Source organism: Cryptomeria japonica, chromosome 6 (assembly GCF_030272615.1).
Source record: "Cryptomeria japonica chromosome 6, Sugi_1.0, whole genome shotgun sequence".
NCBI lineage: Eukaryota > Viridiplantae > Streptophyta > Pinopsida > Cupressales > Cupressaceae > Cryptomeria > Cryptomeria japonica.
The window spans coordinates 119,635,969-119,658,585 of record NC_081410.1 but is presented as its reverse complement, the minus strand read 5'-3'; the positions used below and the strand labels follow the sequence as shown (position 1 = coordinate 119,658,585).

Below are 22,617 nucleotides of genomic sequence, written 5' to 3'. Positions count from 1 at the left end.
ACAGTTTATAGGTGCCTCAATGGGTTCTTCAGACCTTATGCACGGTTCAAATGATACTGAAGGTGGTCTTGAGGGTCCATCCAATGCTTGTTGTGTTGTTGTAGAGTATCTTGCTGGAGGAACACTGAAGAACTACCTCATAAAAAACCGGAGAAGAAAACTTGCTTATAATGTTGTGATCCAGTTAGCATTGGACCTTTCCAGAGGGTGAGTTCCTATCATATTCTTCATATACATGCATGTAGTTGTTGAAATGACTTCGTCTAGAACTAACTAACATAATTTGATTAAGTGTGTCATGTGTCTTAATATATATCTAAAGTAGCATTTTATCCTTTATTTGTTATCATCAAACTTGACAACCATTATGAATTATCCAGTTGTTATGTATTATAAGTTTAACTTTATAATTCTCATCTATTTCAGGTTAAGCTATCTTCATTCACAAAAGATAGTTCATAGAGACGTTAAAACAGAAAACATGCTGCTGGACAAAAGTCGAACGCTTAAGATAGCAGACTTTGGAGTTGCACGTGTTGAGGCTCAGAATCCCAAGGACATGATTGGTGAGACAGGAACTCTTGGTTACATGGCACCAGAGGTACATTACGAACACTTTTATCTTCTAGAAGCTGAATTTGATGCTTTTTTGGGTATTTTGTTTCAACAGGAATGAGCGTGTTCAAAAGTATTTCTTTCATGTTTTTTTTTCTTTTGTTGCTATCGGTGAAGTAGTTACATTCAAACAACTTCAAGATTTCATTTTAGCTTAGCAAACAATTATGTCATTATCTATGCACTCTATTTTATTGCTACCATAGCTTGCTGTACTTTTGAGTCCCGCTGGCCTAGTTGTAATTTGTTAAGATATAACTTTATTCTTTAAACTTTAAAGCTTTCAAGTATCAACTTTTTCCTTTAATTCTTTACTTTTTCACTTAGTAATTGTTTGCTACACATTCTATGTATCTAAATAGAAAAAATACACACGCGGAGACTCCACTTCTACAATCCAAACAACAAACCTCCAAATTTACTGCTTTCAAAAGGTCTGGTGTATTCCCCAAAAAATATAAAATAATATATAACAGTAACATATGCAAAATATGCAGGATTTTTTTAATTTTTTATTTCAGTTCACAGAAATTTATTAGTTAAAAAAAGAGCAATAACATGTACAAATAGGCTGAGGTTTATAATCTGGATACATTTTATTATATCTTTTAGTTCTAGTTCCCTGTTGATGTTTTTGATGGAATTGTTTTGCCGTTGCGCCAAAAGATCGAACTGTCAATGCCCGATACAAATGCCAGATTTAACCCGACCCACGGGAGGCAGTTAAGCCATGTCATGAGTCCCCAAGGAGGTGCTGACCACCGAGTGAACAATCTCCCCCTCAGCACCAACTAAGCCTCCAGCACCCACTAAAGGAAGACTCAAACCCGTGAACTTGGCTCTGATACCAATTGATGGAATCGTTTTGCTGTTGCGCCAAAAGATTGAACTATCAATGCCTGATACAAATGTCAGATTTAACCTGACCCACGGGAGGCGGTTAAGCCATGTTATGAGTGCCCCAGGAGGTGCTGACCACTAAGTCAACAGTTTTTTAGTTTAAGCTATTATTCATTTTTTGTAGTTGAATATTTATAAATCAAAAAATGATTTTATAATTAAATACTTCAAAACATAAAAGAATGTCCAGACTGGATACAACTTTTTTTCTAGAAATTACCATTAATTATTATTAGTTTCCACCTTCATTATTTTAGAAGATCATGTGGTTTCCATGATGTTAATTTTGGTCTTTGTTATGTCTGAATTCCTTTTTCCATATTTGTTATGTAATTGTTGTTAGGATTCCAATAATAATGACTGTATCGGGTAATAGGCCTAGACAGCCTTTAGTTATGTAAGTGGGGAAACAACTTTTGGGGTTAAGGGGCTAACCCAGCCTTTAGTTATGTATGTAGGGAAACCACTTTTAGGGTTAAGGGGCTATCCCACCTGTTTCTGGCAGTGGGTCCAACAACCCATATTTTAAGGTGTGGGACCATCAACTGAACTTTTGGTCAATGTTTATATACCCAGGTCGTTTGGTAGGATTTTGCAGGTAGGGAATTAATAGATTGTCTTATGCTAAATATCTTTTGTCTGTGGGAGTCTAAAAGAGTAAGTCTAGTGAAGTGTAGCACCCACTCTGCTCCTGAAATTGATCTGACTTGGTGCTCATATATTTTCCAGAACATTTTTGCCATTTTTATGCAGTGTTATAGGTTGTTAATATTGAGGATGTGAGATTTAGTTTGTGGTTTCCATTATTCTGGGTTGTTCTTTGTTAAAATATGTTGTATCATAGCTATTATACTTGGTGAGTCTAGAGGAACCCACTTATTACTAAGCTGAGTCAGTCCAAACAAGTCCAGCTACCTCAACGCAAAATTTTTTAAGAGTTTGAAGCCTTGGTGAGTTTGGAAACCTGTGAGGTTAGACTCCTAAACTTGTTAGTCTCAAAGATACTCATTAAAAATATTAACACTAATAGAAAAACTGACCTAAAAGTTGCAAACTGCCCCACCTTCGTCATTTATCATCTCAGTTTCTGTTTTGCAGCTCTCATAGGAGGCAAGTGTAATTTGCATAATGAAGGGCTGAATTTGGGCAAATTTGGGTGGGTTTGGTCATTAGTTGGTTTTGATCAATTTGAACTGATTTTATTTGCTGAGTCATGCAATTTTTTTTGGCTGTTCAAGCCCAAAATGGTCCTCTAATTCTGAGCTGAGTCCTAGTCTCAATATTATGTGTTAAAACTTCTTTTTTCAATCAACTTCAGTTTTAATTCAAAGTAAAAATGAACAACGTTTTCTTTTTTCAGCTTCCACATTCCTGGATCTATATATTTTGAGAATGAGTTTTGTTTAGTTCAGATTTTGTTTTTTATATCACGCTTCAGCAGATATATGCTAGATTTCTGTTCAGAGAGGATTTCAATATTCAAATTCATTTTCTTAAGCTCAGTAGGGTTCAAATGCAGGGTGCCCCTCTCTGGGTTTGGTTCCGTGCTTTCTGGATAGGTGTAAGGCTGGCTCCTAAGGGGGCTCACCCTTTCCATTACAGCCACAAGACACTGACCCCCAACTATTTGAAAGGGTTCCAATGATGTTGTCAAAAGGGCATTCCGGCAGCTTCAACCTAAAGCTTAACCCTTGCCCAATGGTGTATGGCATCAACCTCAGGGAGCGGCTATCCTTTGACTGAGAGAATACAAGGGAAGCCTATAGAATAGTAGGGCAATTGCTTAGCCCTTGAATGTCCACGAGATTGACCATATCAACTCAAATCCCAGGGCTCAACCCTGGACAGGCGGTGGAAACTACCAAGCTAGAGTACGGTCAGCCTGCCGCACCCTTACCTTAAAATAGTAGGGGGTAGGGGACATCTACCTCTTTCAAGGGAAGTACCTTATCAAGGGCCCAAAGAGGAGGATCCCTGGAAGATAAATGGCATGTGTGGGGCAGCAGATTATTACTCTAGTCCCCTGCTATTCCCTTCTATTCCCTCCCACCTTCCTCCCACCTGACAGATTCTCTAGACTGAAGCTAACCTACAAGCAAGCAACTTGACCTGCTTACCTACTGCACCGAATCAGCTTGCACTCGATAGTTGCTAGCCCCCCCACTTATCAAAACCAAAGTGGCAAAGCACCGCCACGGAAGCATTGGAAGTGGAGGCATGGGTGGATCTGGGGCCATAGCCAGCCCCCCTACTCTAGTGTCGGGGCAACTCAAGAAGCTCTGTTATCCCATTCGAGTACAAGAGGACTGGGAAGGATGCACCTCTGGTGTTCGGGTCTAGTAACGAGTTGACAACTCCTCCAACCGGGTGAATGAAGCCGAATCCATGTTAACTTCTTGCCCCTCCCTGATAGTTGGACAGTGCTTGCTTTCATTCTTGCCTCCTACCTTTCAGAATTTCAGATTCTAGTTACAGAATGTTTTCCATCTCTAAGAATAGCACATTTCTATTAGGAGCATAACAATTGTGTTGGGCGATTTATATCGCCTTGTTAGAAGATCAATGATGGCTTTCTGTGCTGACTCCCATGATGGTGATGATTGGAAATAAGAAATCACTCCATTTGTGGAGGAAAAAGTAAGAATGCTGTTGGATGTGATAGATAACTATTGAGGACTAGCATATAACAACTTTTCTTAAAGAATTATATCTAAGAAGATTAATTCATGGCCTGCAAAATCTGGTGTATCAAGTCTCCTTGATATACTAACCAAGATAATTCTGTCAAACCTATTTACTTGTTGATGAGGTTTTCCATTGATGTGTTATTGCAATGTAAACTAAAGGGCTATGATCCATCAGGGTTTTTATCAAAGCCTTGAGGTCTACAACTTTTAAGGACATAGTTCATCACGTAGAAGCTTATTTATATTAGAATAATATCTTTCTCTTTGTGTTATTAATGGTCATTTAAGTTGTTTCTAATTTCACCTCTAGTTAACGGTCGTTTCTTTTAGAAACATTGTCTTTGTAACTCTATTTAAAGGAGCTTTGTCTCCTTGATTAATTGAACAACATCGATTCTTTGAAATCCATATGCTTTTGCATTTGTATTATGGTATCAGAGCCAGGTCCAGGCTTAGGAGCGCCAAGCACACGAGAGGTGTGGCTTAAGGGGTGGTGTTGGTGTTAAGCCACACCCGGACCGACGATGGATTGGTCCAAGAGGGGCCAGTAGCTCAGTGGTAGAGCACTCCAGCAACATATGGAAGGTCCTAGGTTCGAGTCCAGTTTTGCTGTAGATTTTCAAATTTTATTTTTTGTGTTCAAAAGTCCGTTTTGGACCGTGTTTATGCTGTGTAACGGGATTCTTCCTGTTTGCGTCTGTCTGGCGAGGGTTTTCGGCATTTTTCGGCGTGGTATAGACACGCCATTTTTTCTGCAACTTGCAACTTGGTCAAACCCGCATTTTTTGACTTTCGGCTAGGGTTTTGACCCTCCAGATTCAGTCAATTTTTTTTTTTGAGTATAGATTCGTGGTGGGTTTTTCGAGATCTCAATTGGGTTGTCGTCAAAATTTTCTGGGTGCCTCGATTTTCAAGCCAACGGATCCAGATTTCGACAGTAGATTCCTTTTGGGTTTTTCGCAAAGATTTTTGGGTTGTCTTCGGATTTTTCTGGGTTAGTTGGAATTTTTTTCTTGAAATTTGTGTTAGCCGTACATTTTGTGAAGTCTGTACCTGCATCTCCCTCTGTTTCTGCAATGGGATTCAATTTTTTTGAATTCCATGCCAGCGCCTCTTCTCAGTTTTTCGTTTTCCGTGCATTGGGAAGCGTACAAGATGGCGTCATTGACCAACATGATGTTGGAAGGCAGTCAGGTTTTGTGCACTTAGTATCTTCTCAGTACCTTGTTTTCCGTGCCTCGAAAAGCGTGAAGATGGCTTATGGGCATCGAGGTTTGTTTCGGTTTTTAATATTTTTTTCCCTTGAAAAAATCTGTGGGTTTTAATAATTTTGTCCTAAAAAATTATTTGTGGGTTTTTAAATATTTTTTGTCCCTGTAAAAAAATAAAATAAAATCATGAGGGTTTATGATTTTTTCCTTAAAAAATGTACTTTGCTGCAGTCTGTTTTTTGTCACACTTAGAGTTGTTGTGCGAACATTTGCACTAGTCTCTTATTTGCAGTCTATTTTCGGGCATCTTGCTCATCTGCAATAGTTTGGAGGGTTTGCCGATTTTTTCCTCAAAATCGTGACAACTGTTCTTGGTGTGTCTCTGGTTACAGGGAGGGACAGTTCTCCAACATTAGGTTGGATGGTTGGTGTTGTTTTGGGTATCTCCAGAAGTTATGCAGTTTCTGGGAGGGTTGGTGGTGGACTCATCTCAAGTGGCAAAGTTAGTGGCAGGCTCTTGTCTTCTGTTGCAGCGTGCTCTGAGAAGAAGGGGGCAACCTTCTCTGTTATTTCTCTTGGTAATTAGAATGATGACCATTAAGGGGGGGTATTAGAATAATTTCTTTCTCTTTGTGTTATTAATGGTCATTTAAGTTGTTTCTAATTTCACCTCTAGTTAACGATTGTTTCTTTTAGAAACATCGTCTTTGTAACTCTATTTAAAGGAGCTTTGTCTCCTTGATTAATTGAACAACATCGATTCTTTGAAATCCATATGCTTTTGCATCTGTATTACTTTAAAGCTTTTCAGGAGTTTCCTTATATCAGAGCCATTTCCACAATTACTCTATCAACCAACAAATAATAGAAAGGTAATGGAGAAACAAATTCTCCGCTTGATCTGGTCAAAGGAAATAATAGATGACCTTGCACTTATCTCTGGATCTAGTGGGGGTTGATGCGGGTCTAAGAACACAATGGTTGAAGACACTATAAGAATTTCACATGAATTTGAATGAGTTATGCATTAAATATAGGGAAAATTAACATAGGAAGATCAATAATGATAATATCCTTTACCTTATTTTCATGTTGGGGATCATTGAATACCTGATTTGGAGGATAAAAAGCAATGAGAAGAGTAGAATTGTGATGGCCATTGATTCTAGAAGCATTCATAATATCGTAGGTGCCAAAGCTTGTATCTTGTTGGCCTAATAGTTAACTCTATACAAATATTTCAGGTATTAATGATCGATGAATGTATGAAGGGAGTACAAAAGGATGAAAAGGGCTGACATTGCAGTTGGAAAGCTACCGATAAAACCAAAAGAAGGAATAGAAGGGAAACGAATGTTGTTCAAGACAAAGAACAAGAACTAATGCAGTTTATATCCGGATCCTAGGTGATCTAAGGGATGGTCTTATCTAGTAGCTAGTAATAAGTAAGATCATAGAACATGTAAATGGAAGAACAAATGTAATTCATGTTGATGAATAGCGTCGGTCGGATTCCCAAAACCCGACTTTGCTATAAAATGCGTGAAGGGCCTTTGGCCTTACACATTTTATATTCAACTTATATATATGTTTCTGAATTATTAATCAATGAAACAGTTATAGTTAATGACTTGTTAAGGTAGTCTAATTCATATATCCCGCCACCCTGAAGAGACGTGATGATTAATGCTATGACCGACTTGTTAGAGAAGTCGTGTTGGTTGAAGGAAACTATAATCGGTTGTATGTATGGGATATGCATCGGGACATTATTATTGAAGAAGTACATTGAATAACATTCTGCAGATCGTGTTCTGTGTTTAGAAAACAACCTTCGATCTCCAGCAGTCCGAATCTTACAATCAGTATACAGATCGTGTTCCTCATTGTGTTGCGATATATCCATTACCTGTAGATATTCTAGACACACGGCATTGGCATCTTAGACAGCAAGTGGATAGTTTCTGTAGCAGACTGAACTTATTCTTAGCGGATTGTATATTGAAGTGAATTGATACTAGCATCAAGGAATAAGCCAAATTCATTGTATAAACATCTTATGTATCAATAAAATAATAAGGAACTTCTTGGCTTTGTTTTTGTCCTTCATAGAGGAAGGTTTTCCTAGGATATACACTGTATTTTGTATGAATTTTTCTATCCATATAATCTGACCACTTAAATTTAACATGGTATCGGAGCCATGGTGAAAGAAGATCGTGATCAAATTCTAAACAACTTCTAAATATTCTCTCTTCTCTCTCCCCGCCGTGCAATGTCTCTAAGTCTCGAAAATGGTGAATGGTCTTAAAGTCAAAGATAGACTTGAAGGCGCATCTAACTTCACCTCATGGAATTTTAGAGTGCTCATTGCACTTGAAGAGAATGATCTTCTTCAATTCATAGAGGAAAAGGATTTATCCGAACGTGAAGATCATGAGGAGAAATTGCAATTCAAGAAAAATGCCATCAAAGCAAAGAAGATATTAATCGACTCCGTGAGGGATCACTTGGTACCTCTCATCTCCAAGATGACAACTGCAAGAGATATGTTCAAGACCTTGGAAGGTTTATATGAGATTAACAACGTAAGTAGGGCTCTTGCCTTGAGACAACAACTCCACCAAGTGAAGATGGGAAAAGGAGATTCAGTCATAACCTACTTCATGAAAATTTCAGAATTAAGAGATCAACTATGTGCAATTGGGGATCAAGTGATAGATAAAGAGCTTGTCATGCTAGCCTTGAATGGTCTGCCTCATTCATGGGAGCCATTTATTCAAAGCATAAGTGGAAGGTCAAAATTACCTAAGTTTGATCGACTTCGAGCAGATTGTATTCAAGAAGAATCAAGATTGACTACCAGAGGAATTGTCAAGAGTTCTCAAAATGAAGATACACATGTTCTTGCCGCTCAATCTACCAAGAAGCCAAAGTATTGGAAGAAGGGCAACTTCAAAAAGAATAGAGATTTCAAATCAGATTCTGCACCTGATTCTAGAAAGAGGAAGAAAGATCTCTCTCGCATCCAGTGTTTTAGATGTGACAAGTTTGGTCACTTTGCAAAGGATTGTTTAACAAGACCTAATCATCAAGGAGCAAACATCAATGAAGTTTCATCTCAGAAGGAGGTTGAAGATATCTCCAATGGTTTTCTTTTCATATCAGCATTATCAAGCAATGTTCCTACGGACAGTGATACATGGTTAATTGATAGTGGAGCCTCTTGACGTATCACCGGTCATCGGGAGTACCTTTCTGATTTAGTAGAGAAAGAGTCACATCTCCAAGTCATCATTGGGGATGATGCACGCTATGCTGTAAGAGGAATTGGTGCTACATCTCTAAAACTTGAATCAGGAGTTTCTCTACACCTAAATGATGTATTGTTTGTTCCAGGGATCAAGAGGAACCTAGTATCCATTTCAGCCTTGGAGGATAAGGGATATCAAATTGCATTTTCTGAAGGAAGAGTTCTTGCTTGGCCTAAGAACTCCAGCATCAAGACTGCTCGTGTGATTGGAAATCGACATGAGAGTTTACACAAACTCTCCACTCTCCCAGTTCAAGCACTTATTCATGATTCTGCAAGTTCCAGCGAACTCTGGCACATGAGACTTGGACATCTTCACTTCAGGGCTCTCCCATCTTTGGAGAAGATGGTAAAAGGTATACCTAAACTCATTCATGTAAATGATGGTACTTGTAAAGGTTGTGCTATGGGTAAAAATGTTAAAAGTCCTTTCCATAGCAGTGAAATTAGGTCTAAAGAAATACTAGATCTTGTACATTCAGATTTATGTGGTCCAATGTCAATTCCATCCCTAAGTGGATGTTTGTATTATGCAACTTTTATAGATGACTACTCTAGGAAGACTTGGATTTATTTCTTAAGGTCTAAAGAGTCTGATGAAGTCCTAGGTAGGTTTAAAGAGTTTAAGGCTCTTGTAGAAAATATCACTGGAAAGAAAATTAAAATTCTAAGGTCTGACAATGGAGGTGAATACACCTCGGGTAGCTTTCGTGATTTCTGTATTGAGGCAAGGATCAAGAGGGAGTTCTGTGTTCCTTACAACCCTCAACAAAATGGGGTTGCTGAAAGTAAGAACAAATTTTTCTATGGGCAGAAGCCTCTAGAACAATAGTGTATGTTCAAAATAGATGTCCTCATCGAATATTACAAAATATAACTCCTAAAGAAGCCTTCTCAGGTATCAAACCTGATATTAGTCACCTAAGAATATTTCGTTGTCCTGTGTATGTTCATATTCCCAAGGACAAGAGAACCAAGTTGGAGCCTTCTGGCAAGAGAGGAATATTTGTAGGCTACAGTGAAACCTCCAAAGCCTATCGTGTTTACATTCCTGGTCAAAAGCAAATAGAGGTTAACAGGGATGTCACATTTGAGGAAGATGTTGCATTCAAAAAATCAAAGGGCTCATGCATGGAGATAGATGATGAGACTCCTCAAGACATGGATATTGACCATACTCCTGAGGTTTAGAGGGACTCTACGGAACCTGATATAAGCAATGATCCAATTGAACCCTTGGATCCCACTGATGGGCCCAGGGATATTGTTGTGTCTCGAAAGAGACCTCTTTGGGCACGAAACACTATGCAAGAAGCAGAACAGTTTGCTGCTCCTAGAGGCACATTCAGGGAAAGCAAAAGACCACAAAGATTCTCTGGTTATGTTGCATTAATGTGTAATCTTATTGAATCTGAACCGTCTAGTGTAGAAGAAGCCTCAAATCAACAAGTTTGGAAAGATGCTATGGATGAAGAGTATCAATCCATTCTAAAGAACAATGTGTGGGATATTGTGCTTAGACCAGAAGGGAAGTCTATTGTATCTTCCAAGTGGTTGTTCAAGATAAAACATGCCGTTGATGGCAGCATTGAAAAGTACAAAGCTAGATTTGTGGCTCGTGGTTTCTCCCAACAAGAAGGAATAGACTACAGAGAAACATTTGCACCTGTTGCTCGCTATACTTCCATTAGAACCATCATTGCTATTGTAGCAGCTAAAGGATGGAAGTTGCATCAGATGGATGTGAAGACTGCTTTTCTCAATGGCGTGATTGAAGAAGAAGTCTACATCGAGCAACCTGAGGGGTTCGTGATTCATGGGAAAGAGTCTCATGTGTGTAAATTGAAGAAAGCCCTATATGGTCTTAAACAGGCTCCTCGGGCTTGGTATGAAAGAATTGATAGATGCTTAGTGGGTTTGGGTTTCTGCAAAAATGATGCTGATCCAAACCTTTACTTCAAAGTATTCAATGGTGATATGTTGATCTTGGTACTTTATGTTGATGATCTATTTATTACCGGAGAAGATCATCTCATTATTAGATGTAAGAAGGAGCTGACTTCAGAATTTGAGATGAAGGACTTAGGACTTATGCACTTCTTTCTAGGGTTGGAGGTGTGGCAGAGGCCTAATGGGATTATCCTAACTCAAGGTAAATACACCATCGTCATTTTGAAGAGATTTGGAATGACAGATTGTAAATCCATGTCCACACCCATGGAAACTAACTTGAAGAAATTAAGGGAAGCTGCAGCTAGTTCAGATCTTGTGGACCCTACTATGTACAGGCAATTGATTGGGTCCCTAATGTATCTAGTTAACACTAGACCAGATATTTGTTATGCAGTGAGTGCACTTAGTCAGTTCATGAGTGAATGTAAACAGATACATCTAATTGCAGTCAAGCATATCTTGGGATACTTGCGTGGCATAGTTGGATATGGCTTGAAATACTCTTCCAGTATGGACCTGATTCTTGAAGGATATTCTGATTCTGATTGGGCAGGGAGTGTTACTGATAGGAAGAGCACTTTTGGTTGTTGTTTCAGTTTGGGATCTGCTATGATTTCCTGGTGTAGCAGGAAGTAGTCTTCAGTAGCTCTAAGCACTACAGAGGCAGAATACATTGCAGCATGTGTAGCAACTCGTGAAGCAGTGTGGCTTCGTAAGCTCCTTGCAGGATTGTTTGGTCAATCATTGGAGCCTACCATCATACATTGTGATAATCAAAGCTGTGTAAAGCTTTTAGTCAATCTAGTATTTCATGACAGAACGAAGCATGTAGAGATTCAGTACCACTATATCAAGGATATGGTACAAAGGAATGCTGTTCAGTTGAGATACATTTGTACTGAGGAGCAGACGGCCAACATTTTCACCAAGCCTCTTGCGAAAGTGAAATTTGTGCATTTTTGAGACAAGCTTGGAATTGTGGAAAATGAAGCTCTTGCTGAGAGGGAGAGAGGGAGTCTCAGCATCAATATTTATTTGATATGTATTATAATGCATTCTTCTTTGTGAGAGAAGTTTGAGGTGCAAGCCCTTGTCATGCATTCTTCTCTGAGAGAGAAGTTTGAGGTATCAACCCTTGATGAGCATTCTTCTTTGAGAGAGAAGTTTGAGGTATTAGCCCTTGTTGAGCATTCTTCTCTGTGAGAGAAGTTTGAGGTATCAGCCCTTGTGTTGCATTCTTCTCTGCGAGAGAAGTTTGAGGTTCCAGCCCTTGTTCCACACTCTGTGAGTAGGTATGGTGAATGTCATGTGAGAGACTTCATGACTTAGCATTTGAGTGCACTCACCCTCTGGGAGTGGCCATGACTATGTAACTCAGATGTCCAAAAGGATTCCTCCCTAGCTAAGAGGGAGTGTTGATGAATAGCATCGGTCGGATTCCCAAAACCCGACTTCGCTATAAAATGCGTAAAGGGCCTTTGGCCTTACACATTTTTTATTCAACTTATATATATGTTTCCGAATTATTAATCAATGAAACGGTTATAGTTAATGACTTGTTAAGGTAGTCTAATTCATATATCCCGCCACCTTGAAGAGACGTGATGATTAATGCTATGACAAACTTGTTAGAGAAGTCATGTTGGTTGGGAGGAAACTATAATCGGTTATATGTATGGGATATGCATCGAGACATAATTATTGAAGAAGTACATCGAATAACATTCTGCAGATCGTGTTCTGTGTTTAGAAAACAACCTTCAATCTCCAACAGTCCGAATCTTACAATCAGTATACAGATCGTGTTCCTCCTTGTGTTGCGATATATCCATTACCTGCAGATATTCTAGACACATGGCTTTGGCATCTTAGACATCAAGTGGATAGTTTCTGTAGCAGATTGAACTTATTCTTAGCGGATTGTATATTGAAGTGAATTGATACTAGCATCAAGGAATAAGCCAAATTCATTGCATAAACATTTTATGTATCAATAAAATAATAAGGAACTTCTTGGGTGGGTTTTTCACCTTCATAGAGGAAGGTTTTCCCAGGATATACACTGTATTTTGTGTGAATTTTTCTATCCATATAATCTAATCACTTAAATTTAACAATTCATATATGTAGATTTAATTAAATAATAATACTAATATATGTATATAGGAAGAATAATGGTAATCTGTATAAATATACATACAAGAATGAATTAGTGATCTTGAAATATACCCCTTATTTTTTTTTGCATTTTTTCACAATTACAATCAACACAAACACCTGTTAGGGTTAGACAAGGATAATTCAAACACTGCTGAAAGTAACCCTTCCACTTTCTGATCACCAAGAGCCCAATATGGGAAGGTGAGAGCATACGGTGCTAAGGGGATCGTTAGCACAATAAACTGCTGGAAATTACAATGCAAGTACAATACTGGGTGGTTAGCCAGTGCCTTCCGCTTATCCAGCAGGTGAAAGAACTTCTACAGCAGTTTGGCGGTGCAACTAGTCAATTACAACATTACAAGAACTGAAATTGACAACTATCACTCGACCACTTATCCAGTGGGAGGACTGAAAATGAAATTGCAATCAATTCGACCGCTTATTCAGTGGGAGGACAATGTTACAATAAATAAAAAAGGCGGCAAGCCAACCTCTTCCACTTATGTAGTGGGACTAAGAGCAACAATCCAAAATAGATAGCTGTTAGTACTACAAATCAACTTTACAATGCACAATATGGATTTTCAGATTATAAGAAATCATTGTCCAAAGATAGGTGGCAAAGCCAACCTCTTCCACTTATTTAGTTGGACTAAGAGTAAACAAGGAACTTGCTATTAGTACTACTAACCAGCATTACAAAATGGATAAGAATGATGAATCAAAGTGTTGATAACAAGTCCAACAACTGCAAATAATAATAGATATTCACTCCCAAACCAACATAGACCAACCTCACCTAAAAAAACACTCCACACCAACAACTTCAGAATCTGATATGCAAACAACTTGCTGGGAAAATGCAGACCAGCAACTACTAAACTCACAAATTTACTCACAACTCTACCCATACTCGACAGAATAAGCCCCAAGTGGATGTAGATGAAAGATACAAGGTAGGCGATAAGGATAGAACAAACAAACTGCATTCCAAAACCCTATATTAATTTATACACGCATTCCCAGGCAGCCCAACATAGTACGTCCGAGGCAGAAGTTCGATTTGCATTATAAAAATAAATACTCAACATTAAGCACTACCAACTTACAAACATTATCGCCTGGGGCATAGGAAAAGAATGAGCCATTACCCAGAATGAGCTGACACATGAACAAAAAGCTGCAAACGAAAACATGCTACAGCCACACCAAACCAGCAACCTGGAAAACAGACTAACAGCACTCCAAAATCAGAACACCACAAAAATCTTCATCTTCGTTGAGCTCAATCTGCTCCTCTGGATGAGAATCAGTCACAAGTTCAGTTAGGCACTATCTCTCAAGCACAAAACTGCAGGCACTAGGAGGTATGCATTCCTCGAAGCAAGAGTTTGATAGTATTTCGACAACACTTCGTTATAAATTATAATAGCAAATGGATACCAAAATGAGATCCCAAGGCCCTCTATTTATAACTTCTCGCTAGCCAAATTCAAATTCAAATTCAAATGCCACGCAAATGGCGCCCAAATTCCATTAACATTTCATTTCACCTCCTTAGGTGTTGCATTTCATATTATTCCCTTAGCATATGGCGTCAAAACATGACCCCCTTAAACTTTTGGAATAACTTAAAGTTCATAAAACAATATTATTGAATTTGCACTTTGGTGTCTACAAAGAAGGTGAAATAATTCGCCCAAGCAGACTTAGGATAAAAATTAATATTTTCTCCCTTTCTAAGTCGTCCATACATAAAATAATCAAATATTAAAACCTCATGCCTATGGTAATAATATATTAAAAATACCTTCTTCTCAAATACTGATTATTGCCAAAATTGAGCCGAAAATTGAAGTATTGGAAATCACCAAAACTGAACTGAGTTGGAGCTCTGGACTGAACTGCTAAAAACAGTACTGCCAGGTATAGTACTTACTAAAAATAGTAAATCATGAAAACGTCATCAAAAAGAATGCTTTTTGAGCCCTGTGGGTGGACTCAGAAAACCCAGAAAGACCCAGAAATCCTGACGGTTGCCTCCAACTTACTAAAATAGTAAGTTCGAAAAACTTCTCTGAACTGAATGCATGTCACACCCCTACGAAGCTCTCTGAAAACCCAGAAGGAATCCATAGTCTGAATTGTAAAATTCCAATGCGTTAATCATCAAACAACTCCCACAAAAGTTGGAAATCCTAATTTCTGCTTCCAGTTAGCCTACGGACTGGACTTCTCACCATTGAGAAGGGGACATTACAGATCTATTTTGAAGGACAAGTAGACAGAATTAAATAGGTTCACAGTAACACAAATTCATCAAACACAACATGGCTACAATTAATTAAATTTTAAGAATCTAAGATAACAAGAGTGAAATGACAATCAATAATTCTTGTAATAGAATGCCTTAAAGATAACCTAATCTATAATTAGTTTCATATTTTTTCCTATTCCCCAAGGGAGATGGGTGTTGCTAGGGAGAGGCAGAGTAAAACCATCCGATAGGAAGCTCCAAGGGTGAAAGACTCCTCCTGAAATCTGGGCTGCAGGCTCCAAGGGTGAATGGACCGAGTTCGGTAATCTGGGCTACCTTAAGAGGTGGTGTCAAGTGCCCTAAGCAACTAAGCCCTCTTCTGGGAAAAGGGTCGGAATAGTTTGAGATTAGGCATAGTTTTAAGAAGTTATGTTACAGGCAAAGAAACAGGACTCGGACTAGGCAAAGCCGACTCGGACTCGAACTCGGGACTTGGAGTCAGACTCGGCTTCAAACTCAGCTGGACTTGGGAAAGTGAAAAACTCAAGAAATTTAGAGATTTTTAAAGATTTAAAACTTGTTTCATGCACCCTTTATTGAACACACCTTAAAGACACAATAACATCATCAAACTCGGCTCATTTGATTACATACACAAGTATACATCAATCACATAAGCATAAACGCAAATTGTAGCTGAAGGAAATAACAAACATAGATATATAAATATTGTCAAATGTATACAATATTACAAAACTCATGGAATAAAAAATCCATGTCATCATATGATCATCACCAAATGTTCCATACAAATACCAAAGGTAAATACAGCTACAAGCCTATGGCTCAAAGGAGCCTGCACCCTCCGGCCCCGGCCCCTTGCGAAGGCATCTAAGGTAGATCCTGGATGATTCCACATCCATAACTGCTCCCTGTGACACCATGCCATGCTCACCAACATTAGGAACATCTATGTCACTATATGCCTATGAATCTCCTGTCTCTGCTCGTGCTGTCCGCTCCTCCTCTGGCATGGCTATAGTCTCAGCCTCTATATCTACCTGGTCGATCCAATTAGTGTCAGACTCGGAGGTTAAATTTTCCCTACTTCTATCGATGCAGTTTCCCCCCATATTTTTCGACGGGGGTTTGGGGGCAACGCCCCCAAGGTGGGGTCAAGGGGCATCGCCCCTTGTGGGGTCAAGGGGAACACCCCTTGCGTGCTCCTTGTCGCGATACAGGGCGGGGTCAAAGGGCAGCACCCCGCGAGGCCAAAAAGACTTATATTATTTAATAAAGGTGTCAGGTGTTATTTTTCTATTGGCTGACATGTTGTAACCCTATTTTTTCTCATTCTCAAGCGGAGGTTGTAGTGAACAAAGACGAGATCATTCATTTTAAAAAAACTTTTTAAAATGTTTTTGTTTTTGTCATTTTATTTAACCCAGCTAGCGGCAGAGTTTCAGGCACTGGACTCGTTGAGTTTGGCGATTTTAGGCCAAACTCGCCAACTCGGCGAGTCTGGCGATTTTGCCTCCTGGACTCAGCCGAGTTCGAGTCTGAGCTCTGCAAACTCGGGAGGCATGACTTTGACCTAGACTCGTCGAGTTTCGGCGAGTCCACGCGATTGTCGTTTCTCTAGTTACAGGGCATTAGTTAGTTATGCTTAATTAAGGTAGTAAACATAGATGTTGCTTTGATAATTGGCAGAGTATAAATAGGGGACATTACAACAAAATAGCAAACCAGTTACACATTTGATGTGTGGTATGTCGCTTCTTTTTAGAATGAACAAGGGAAACATTAAAGAGGTTTAAGATTTGAATCTATTAATTCCTCTCCACTCGTACATTTGTGCAATATTGGTATTTATGGATGAATTACAACTAGGTTGTCAGCTGGGTGCCACATAGATGTTGATATGGGTCCAACATGCATGATAACGTGACATATGTGGATAGGACATTGGCAAGTTAATAAGGTGTCATTTCTTGTAGTGCAAACACCACTAATTATCATGTGTGTATAGTATCAAATGTCAAACTAGATGGTGTCATTTGTGTGGTGCACAGGCTGTCAAGTGTTGCACACATAAGGTAGCATTTATTGTGGTGTAGTTGTCCCCATGTGTCACACATGCATTGTCTAATTGGGCAGCGTGTGGTGTGTCATATTACGCACATGAGCAGTCTTGTGTGGTTGTGCACAAGTATTGTGTGTAGAAGTTGCACAATGTTGAGTGTGCTAATGAAGCCGATAGGCAAGGTTGTGCCAGATCATTTACCCTTTTTAAGGAGCAATGATCTCTATTGTGATTATATTGAGTTGAGTCAATTGTGTGCATAGTTGTTGAAGATTTTACCACTTAGCTCGATTTGCATATAGCTCGACTTTGACTACTTGAAACAATTGATGGGCACTATGGTGAGTACGAGTGGTTGTGGTGTTAATGATTTCATTTATCATAGTGCAATATGAATGCATTGGATCCAATTTTAAAGGTGTTGGATTCTTGTTGGCTCCAAGAGAGGAGGAAAGTATGGCTTCAAGGAGTTCCACATTGAATTTGATGTGTACAGTGGTGTGAGTATTTGTTGTAAACATAGCAGCAAATATTGTTTGGGGAAAAAATCGACAAACCAAAAGTATAATTTTTTTTTGAAAAAATTGGGAAATAATTGGATTTTAAAAAAATCGTAAAAAATTGTAGACAAATAGATAAAAATGTTAGAAACACAGTTGTCATTGCACCAAAAGATTGACCTGTTAATGCCCGATACAACCACAAGATTTAATGAATCCACGGGAGGCGGTTAAGCCTTGTCGCAAACGTGAGCACCGCACTGCACAACACAAGGAGACCAAGGGCACACACCTTGCAACAATCCCCGCCCCCCCTTTGCAAGCGAGGGGTTTGAACCTGTGACCTAGGCTTTGATACCACTTGTTAGAAACATGGTTGCTGTTGCACCAAAAGATCGACCTATTATGCTTGATACAAACGCGAGATTAAATGAATCCACGGGGAGCGGTTAAGCCATGTCGTAAACACGAGCACTACACTGCACAACATAAGGAGACCAAGGGTGCACGCCTTGCAATAATGTCAGAGGAGCAAGCAGTGAAGATGATCTTCAAGTATTTGAAAGGGACTCTGGATTTTGGTCTTTGGTACAAAAAGAGTGGAGATTTCATGCCGAAAGCATACATAGACGTTGATTGGGTCGAACATATTGATGATAGGAAAAGTACTAGCAGTGGTGTATTTTTCTTGGGAGATATGTTGGTTTTTGGTTAAGTATGAAGCGGGATTCAGTATCTCTTTCTATTGCAGAAGCAAAATACATTGCAGCAACATCTTGTTGTACTCAAGTTATGTGGATGAAACAGACTCTTAAAGATATTAGAGTGGTATATGATGAAGCTATTCCCATTATGTGTGATAATACCAGCACTATAGACATTTCAAAGAATCTGGTAATGCATTCAAGAACTAAACATATCTCAAACCGGTATCATTTCTTAAGGGAGAAGGTTGCTAAAAAGGAAGTCAAATTGGAGTATATTTCTACAAAAGAACAAGTTACAGGCATTTTCACTAAGGCGTTGGCGAAGGATACTTGTGAGTATCTCAAGTAGAAACTAAGGGTTATTGCCCCGCTTTTCTCTAACTAGATGCATAGTAGAGGTGCATCTTTCCAGGGGGAGTTTTTAGAGCTTACCCTTTATCTTTTGGATTGATGTTGTTGCTACTCTCAGGGGGAGCAGAGGAGTATGTGTTGATGATCAGTATATTGTGCTGTGCCCTTTGTCTTTGATGTCAAAGGGGGAGAGAATTGTTGGAGAGGATTGTTTTGTTATCAATGACAAAGGGGGAGATTGTTGGAAATATAAGTTTGCATGGTTGTCATACAATCAAAAGAAATGTGTATTATATATTATATTAAAAATTAAATATGTACATTATAAATTTTACATTATTTTTAATTTATAGTTTATTATAAAAGTATTAATATATATTAATAGTCTATAATAGTTTAAATTTTAAAACTACTTTATAGTATAAATTATAAACTATAGGGGTTTGCTCCTTCCCCACCAAAGTGCAATCTATAATGGTGCATAATAGTTATAATTTTAAAGTTAGTGATAATATTAATTATATAGTTGTCCGCATCAGAATCCATGGGTGGGGTGTGCAGAGAGCTTGATTCATATCAAAGTTGCGATTAGAGCAGATTTGCTAGCTGCTTCGACACTATCTCATATGCCCCCCACAATTTGGAATAATTGAGGCCCTTTCAAATTCGGTTGATGACCACCATTGCTCCTCCCGCTCCTCTATTTAGGGATTTTCAAAGGCCAGAAAACTAAGGGACAAAATAACAAATTGTTTCCATGTTGATTCCGTACTGACTTTGATTCTGTCTCAGAATTGGCCCTATTTATGAGCAATTTGGTAATTTGACGAGTTTTTCTAGGGTTTCATGGGTTTTGCAATCATTTTTTCACTTTTTTTTGTTGTTTTTGGGGGGTTTTAACATGATTTTAAGGAAATTTAAACACAAAAAATCATTTAAAATTGGGTCAATGATTTTTTTGTGAATTGCGATTTTTTTTCGGGGAATAAATCGGTTGGCTCCATGATTCATGATTAATCGGGCATAATTGCAATTTTTTCAGATTACTGCTTCTTTGGGAAAAATAATGGATTATGGAACACAAAAGAAAGGGAAAAATGAAGGGAATAACTCGTTTGGTTTCTTGTATCATAATGGAGATTAGAAAAAAATGCAAGATGTAATGTTGAATGCAAAAAGAAAAAAAGGGAAGGATAGACATAACTTTTTAAATTTGTTGCTTTAGATAATAATCTTTGAGCTGCTTGAAATTTGCAAGTGCATCTTTTGAACGTTGTAGTTGAGCTCTTTGCCCCTTTGCTAAAGAATGAGATCTTAATTTATCTATTTCGATTACAATATCATCTTGTTCTTGTTCTTTGATATATGAAAGAATTTGCTCTTTTGGCAACCCCCTTTTTCTGGCCCTTGACAAACTTACTCTGTGGCTGGTTATAACACGTGAGCTTTCACTTGATTGTGCAATATCTTTTACTTGTTGTCGCACTAAGTATATATTGCCAGAGGGGTGATGCTTGATCAAATTTGAACGACCTATTTGTTCTTGGGCCCACTAAACTAGAACTAGTGGTGATTTTAGATGGATTCCTATTAATTTACTGGTTTGGGTACACAATGACATATTTTTCCTAGGGTTTGTATTATATTTGATAATTGCCAAAAGAAAATCTCATAATTTGCAGAAAGAAAATGCTCATAAATTCATAATTCATGTCAAATGTCAATACAAAATGAAAATTACAATCAATAATTTTATTTTCATATTACACTTCATCAAGAGCATCATCATCAAAGTCAACATGTGGTTTGTTTGGACCATAATCAGTTGCACTGCTATTCTTTCTAAATGCCATTTGTAGAATCTACCTCATCTAAAGAGACTATGGCAGGCTATGCAATAGAAGTACCTAAGTCTACATGCTTAGGAGTTAGATCCCAATTCCTCATTGCCCCTTTGTTGTAATCGGGTGTTTGATTTGACAATATATGCAAATTATAATGTATATTCTCTAAATCTGGAGCTTTTATTGTAGCCAACTGCTTGTGCATAATTGAGTAGATAAGTGAGTATGTACTCAAATTAATCTTTGTTAAAGAATCTTAAATTTTGCTTAGCCAAAGAACTCAGAACCCGTCAAAATTGTGTACAAATTCAATACAATATCTACAATTATAAAACATAAATTATAATATATAACAAAAGGAAAGTAGGAAAGCTTAAAATAAAAAACTCATTCCTGAGATGGAATTTTTATTGCAAGAGTTTGCAAGTAAATAGAGCCTTGTCCATGAATGATGAGCATCTTTCTGGTACTTGTGGGAATGTTCTTTTGAATGTGGCCTTGTACCCAACAACAATCTCGTCATCTCTATATGGTGATATCCTCCTCAACAAAGAAAGTATATAATTATTTTTGAGTGCAAAATAAATTCTAGAAGATGCAAGGGTGTGTTCATCTTATTGCAACGGTCAACAATAATCTTTTTCTTTCTTTTGAAAAATGCTTTTGTGGATTCACGCTCATTGGCTTCTATTATGGTCCTTATTTTTTCAATGATGGAGTCCATGCCTTATAAATTTCAGCCAAATATGGTTGATTTGTATTAGCATGCCTAATTATACTCGTGATGGGCATTGCGAAACTCGAATTATTTCACACAAGCCCACAACTCATCATTTTGGATGAATGCTTTGACTTTTTGGGCTATCTTTGTATTTGATTGCCTCCAACACTCCAAAGAGTGTTGATCACCATGAGGCATAATGGTTCTCACATCTTCACAAGTTGTCTCAAGACAATTGTGTGAAACAAATTGAGTCTCTTCAACCTAACATGGTGTAAACAAAAAAACAAATTAAACAATTTAAAAGTAGATGACATATTAGAAAATAAAAATAATTAAAAATAAAATCACCTTAAACAACTCCAACTTGGAGGAGCCACAGATGGCTTGTGACATTTGATGATTCGTCACAAATATTTGAATCTCCTCAAACTTGGTGTAGATTTCATTGACCTACTCGATTTGAATCTCCTCAAACGTGGTGTAGATTTCTTTGACCTACTCGATCTATTTGCCAATATTTTGTATTATCAAATTGAATGAGTGGATGGCATATGGTTTCCATAAAATATGTCCATATGTACCCTCCTTTATTAAACTAGTTACCTTGCAATTTTTAGTGTTGTTCGTTATTATTTGGACGATTTTTTGGGGTCCATCTTTGTGGAATTCATAAGAATCCTTGCAATGAAGTTTGCATCCTTCACTTGTCCCACACAATTAACTTGTGTAAAAGTCATCTCCCCACTAGTGAACATTGTAATGACACTAATTAGTGGCCTATTTTTGCCATCCTTCCATCCATAAAAAATGATGGACACTCTTGTTTTGGGCCATGCATCATTGATTGACCTCAATGATGACTTTATAAAAGTTTTTTTCTCATGGTATATAGGTAGTGCACATCTTTTCGTACCTAGGTCTCGTGTAATCAACAAGTGCATTAGCAATTATTGTCATCATTTCCATCCAATATAGTGATTTGACAAGCTTTGATCTGAAACCTTCCTCAACTCATTTTGAAAGGCCTTTTCCAGTCTGCCTCTTTTATAGGAAATTAAGGGGCTAATCTCTTCCTATGAAGATGATGGTGGCATGAAATAATTTGGGCGAGCTGATATTGTAAAGCTACCAGGAGGCTTGTGTGATCCTTTCTTAGATCTTTCCTTTGCCCTGTTACATACAGTGCTGGCATCCTCATGTCATAAGTCTTTCCTTTGGAAACCCTTTTTTATTGGGCATTGAACGAATTCTTATTCATAAGTCGCCAGTGCATAAGTGAGCTTTCACTTGATTATGTGAGCTCTTATAT

At 38.1% G+C, this 22,617-nt stretch overlaps 1 protein-coding gene across 5 annotated transcripts in view; it reads left to right on the top strand.

The window, feature by feature from the left end:
• Positions 1–22,617, top strand: part of LOC131053728 (serine/threonine-protein kinase STY13) — a 51,645-nt gene that overhangs the window by 3,453 nt on the left and 25,575 nt on the right. For all 5 annotated transcript variants that reach the window (XM_057988353.2, XM_057988352.2, XM_057988349.2 and 2 more), the window contains exons 4-5: positions 5–207; positions 427–601. In XM_057988353.2, coding sequence (XP_057844336.2) covers positions 5–207; positions 427–601 — 378 coding nt within the window. The remainder of the gene's footprint in view (positions 1–4; positions 208–426; positions 602–22,617) is intronic.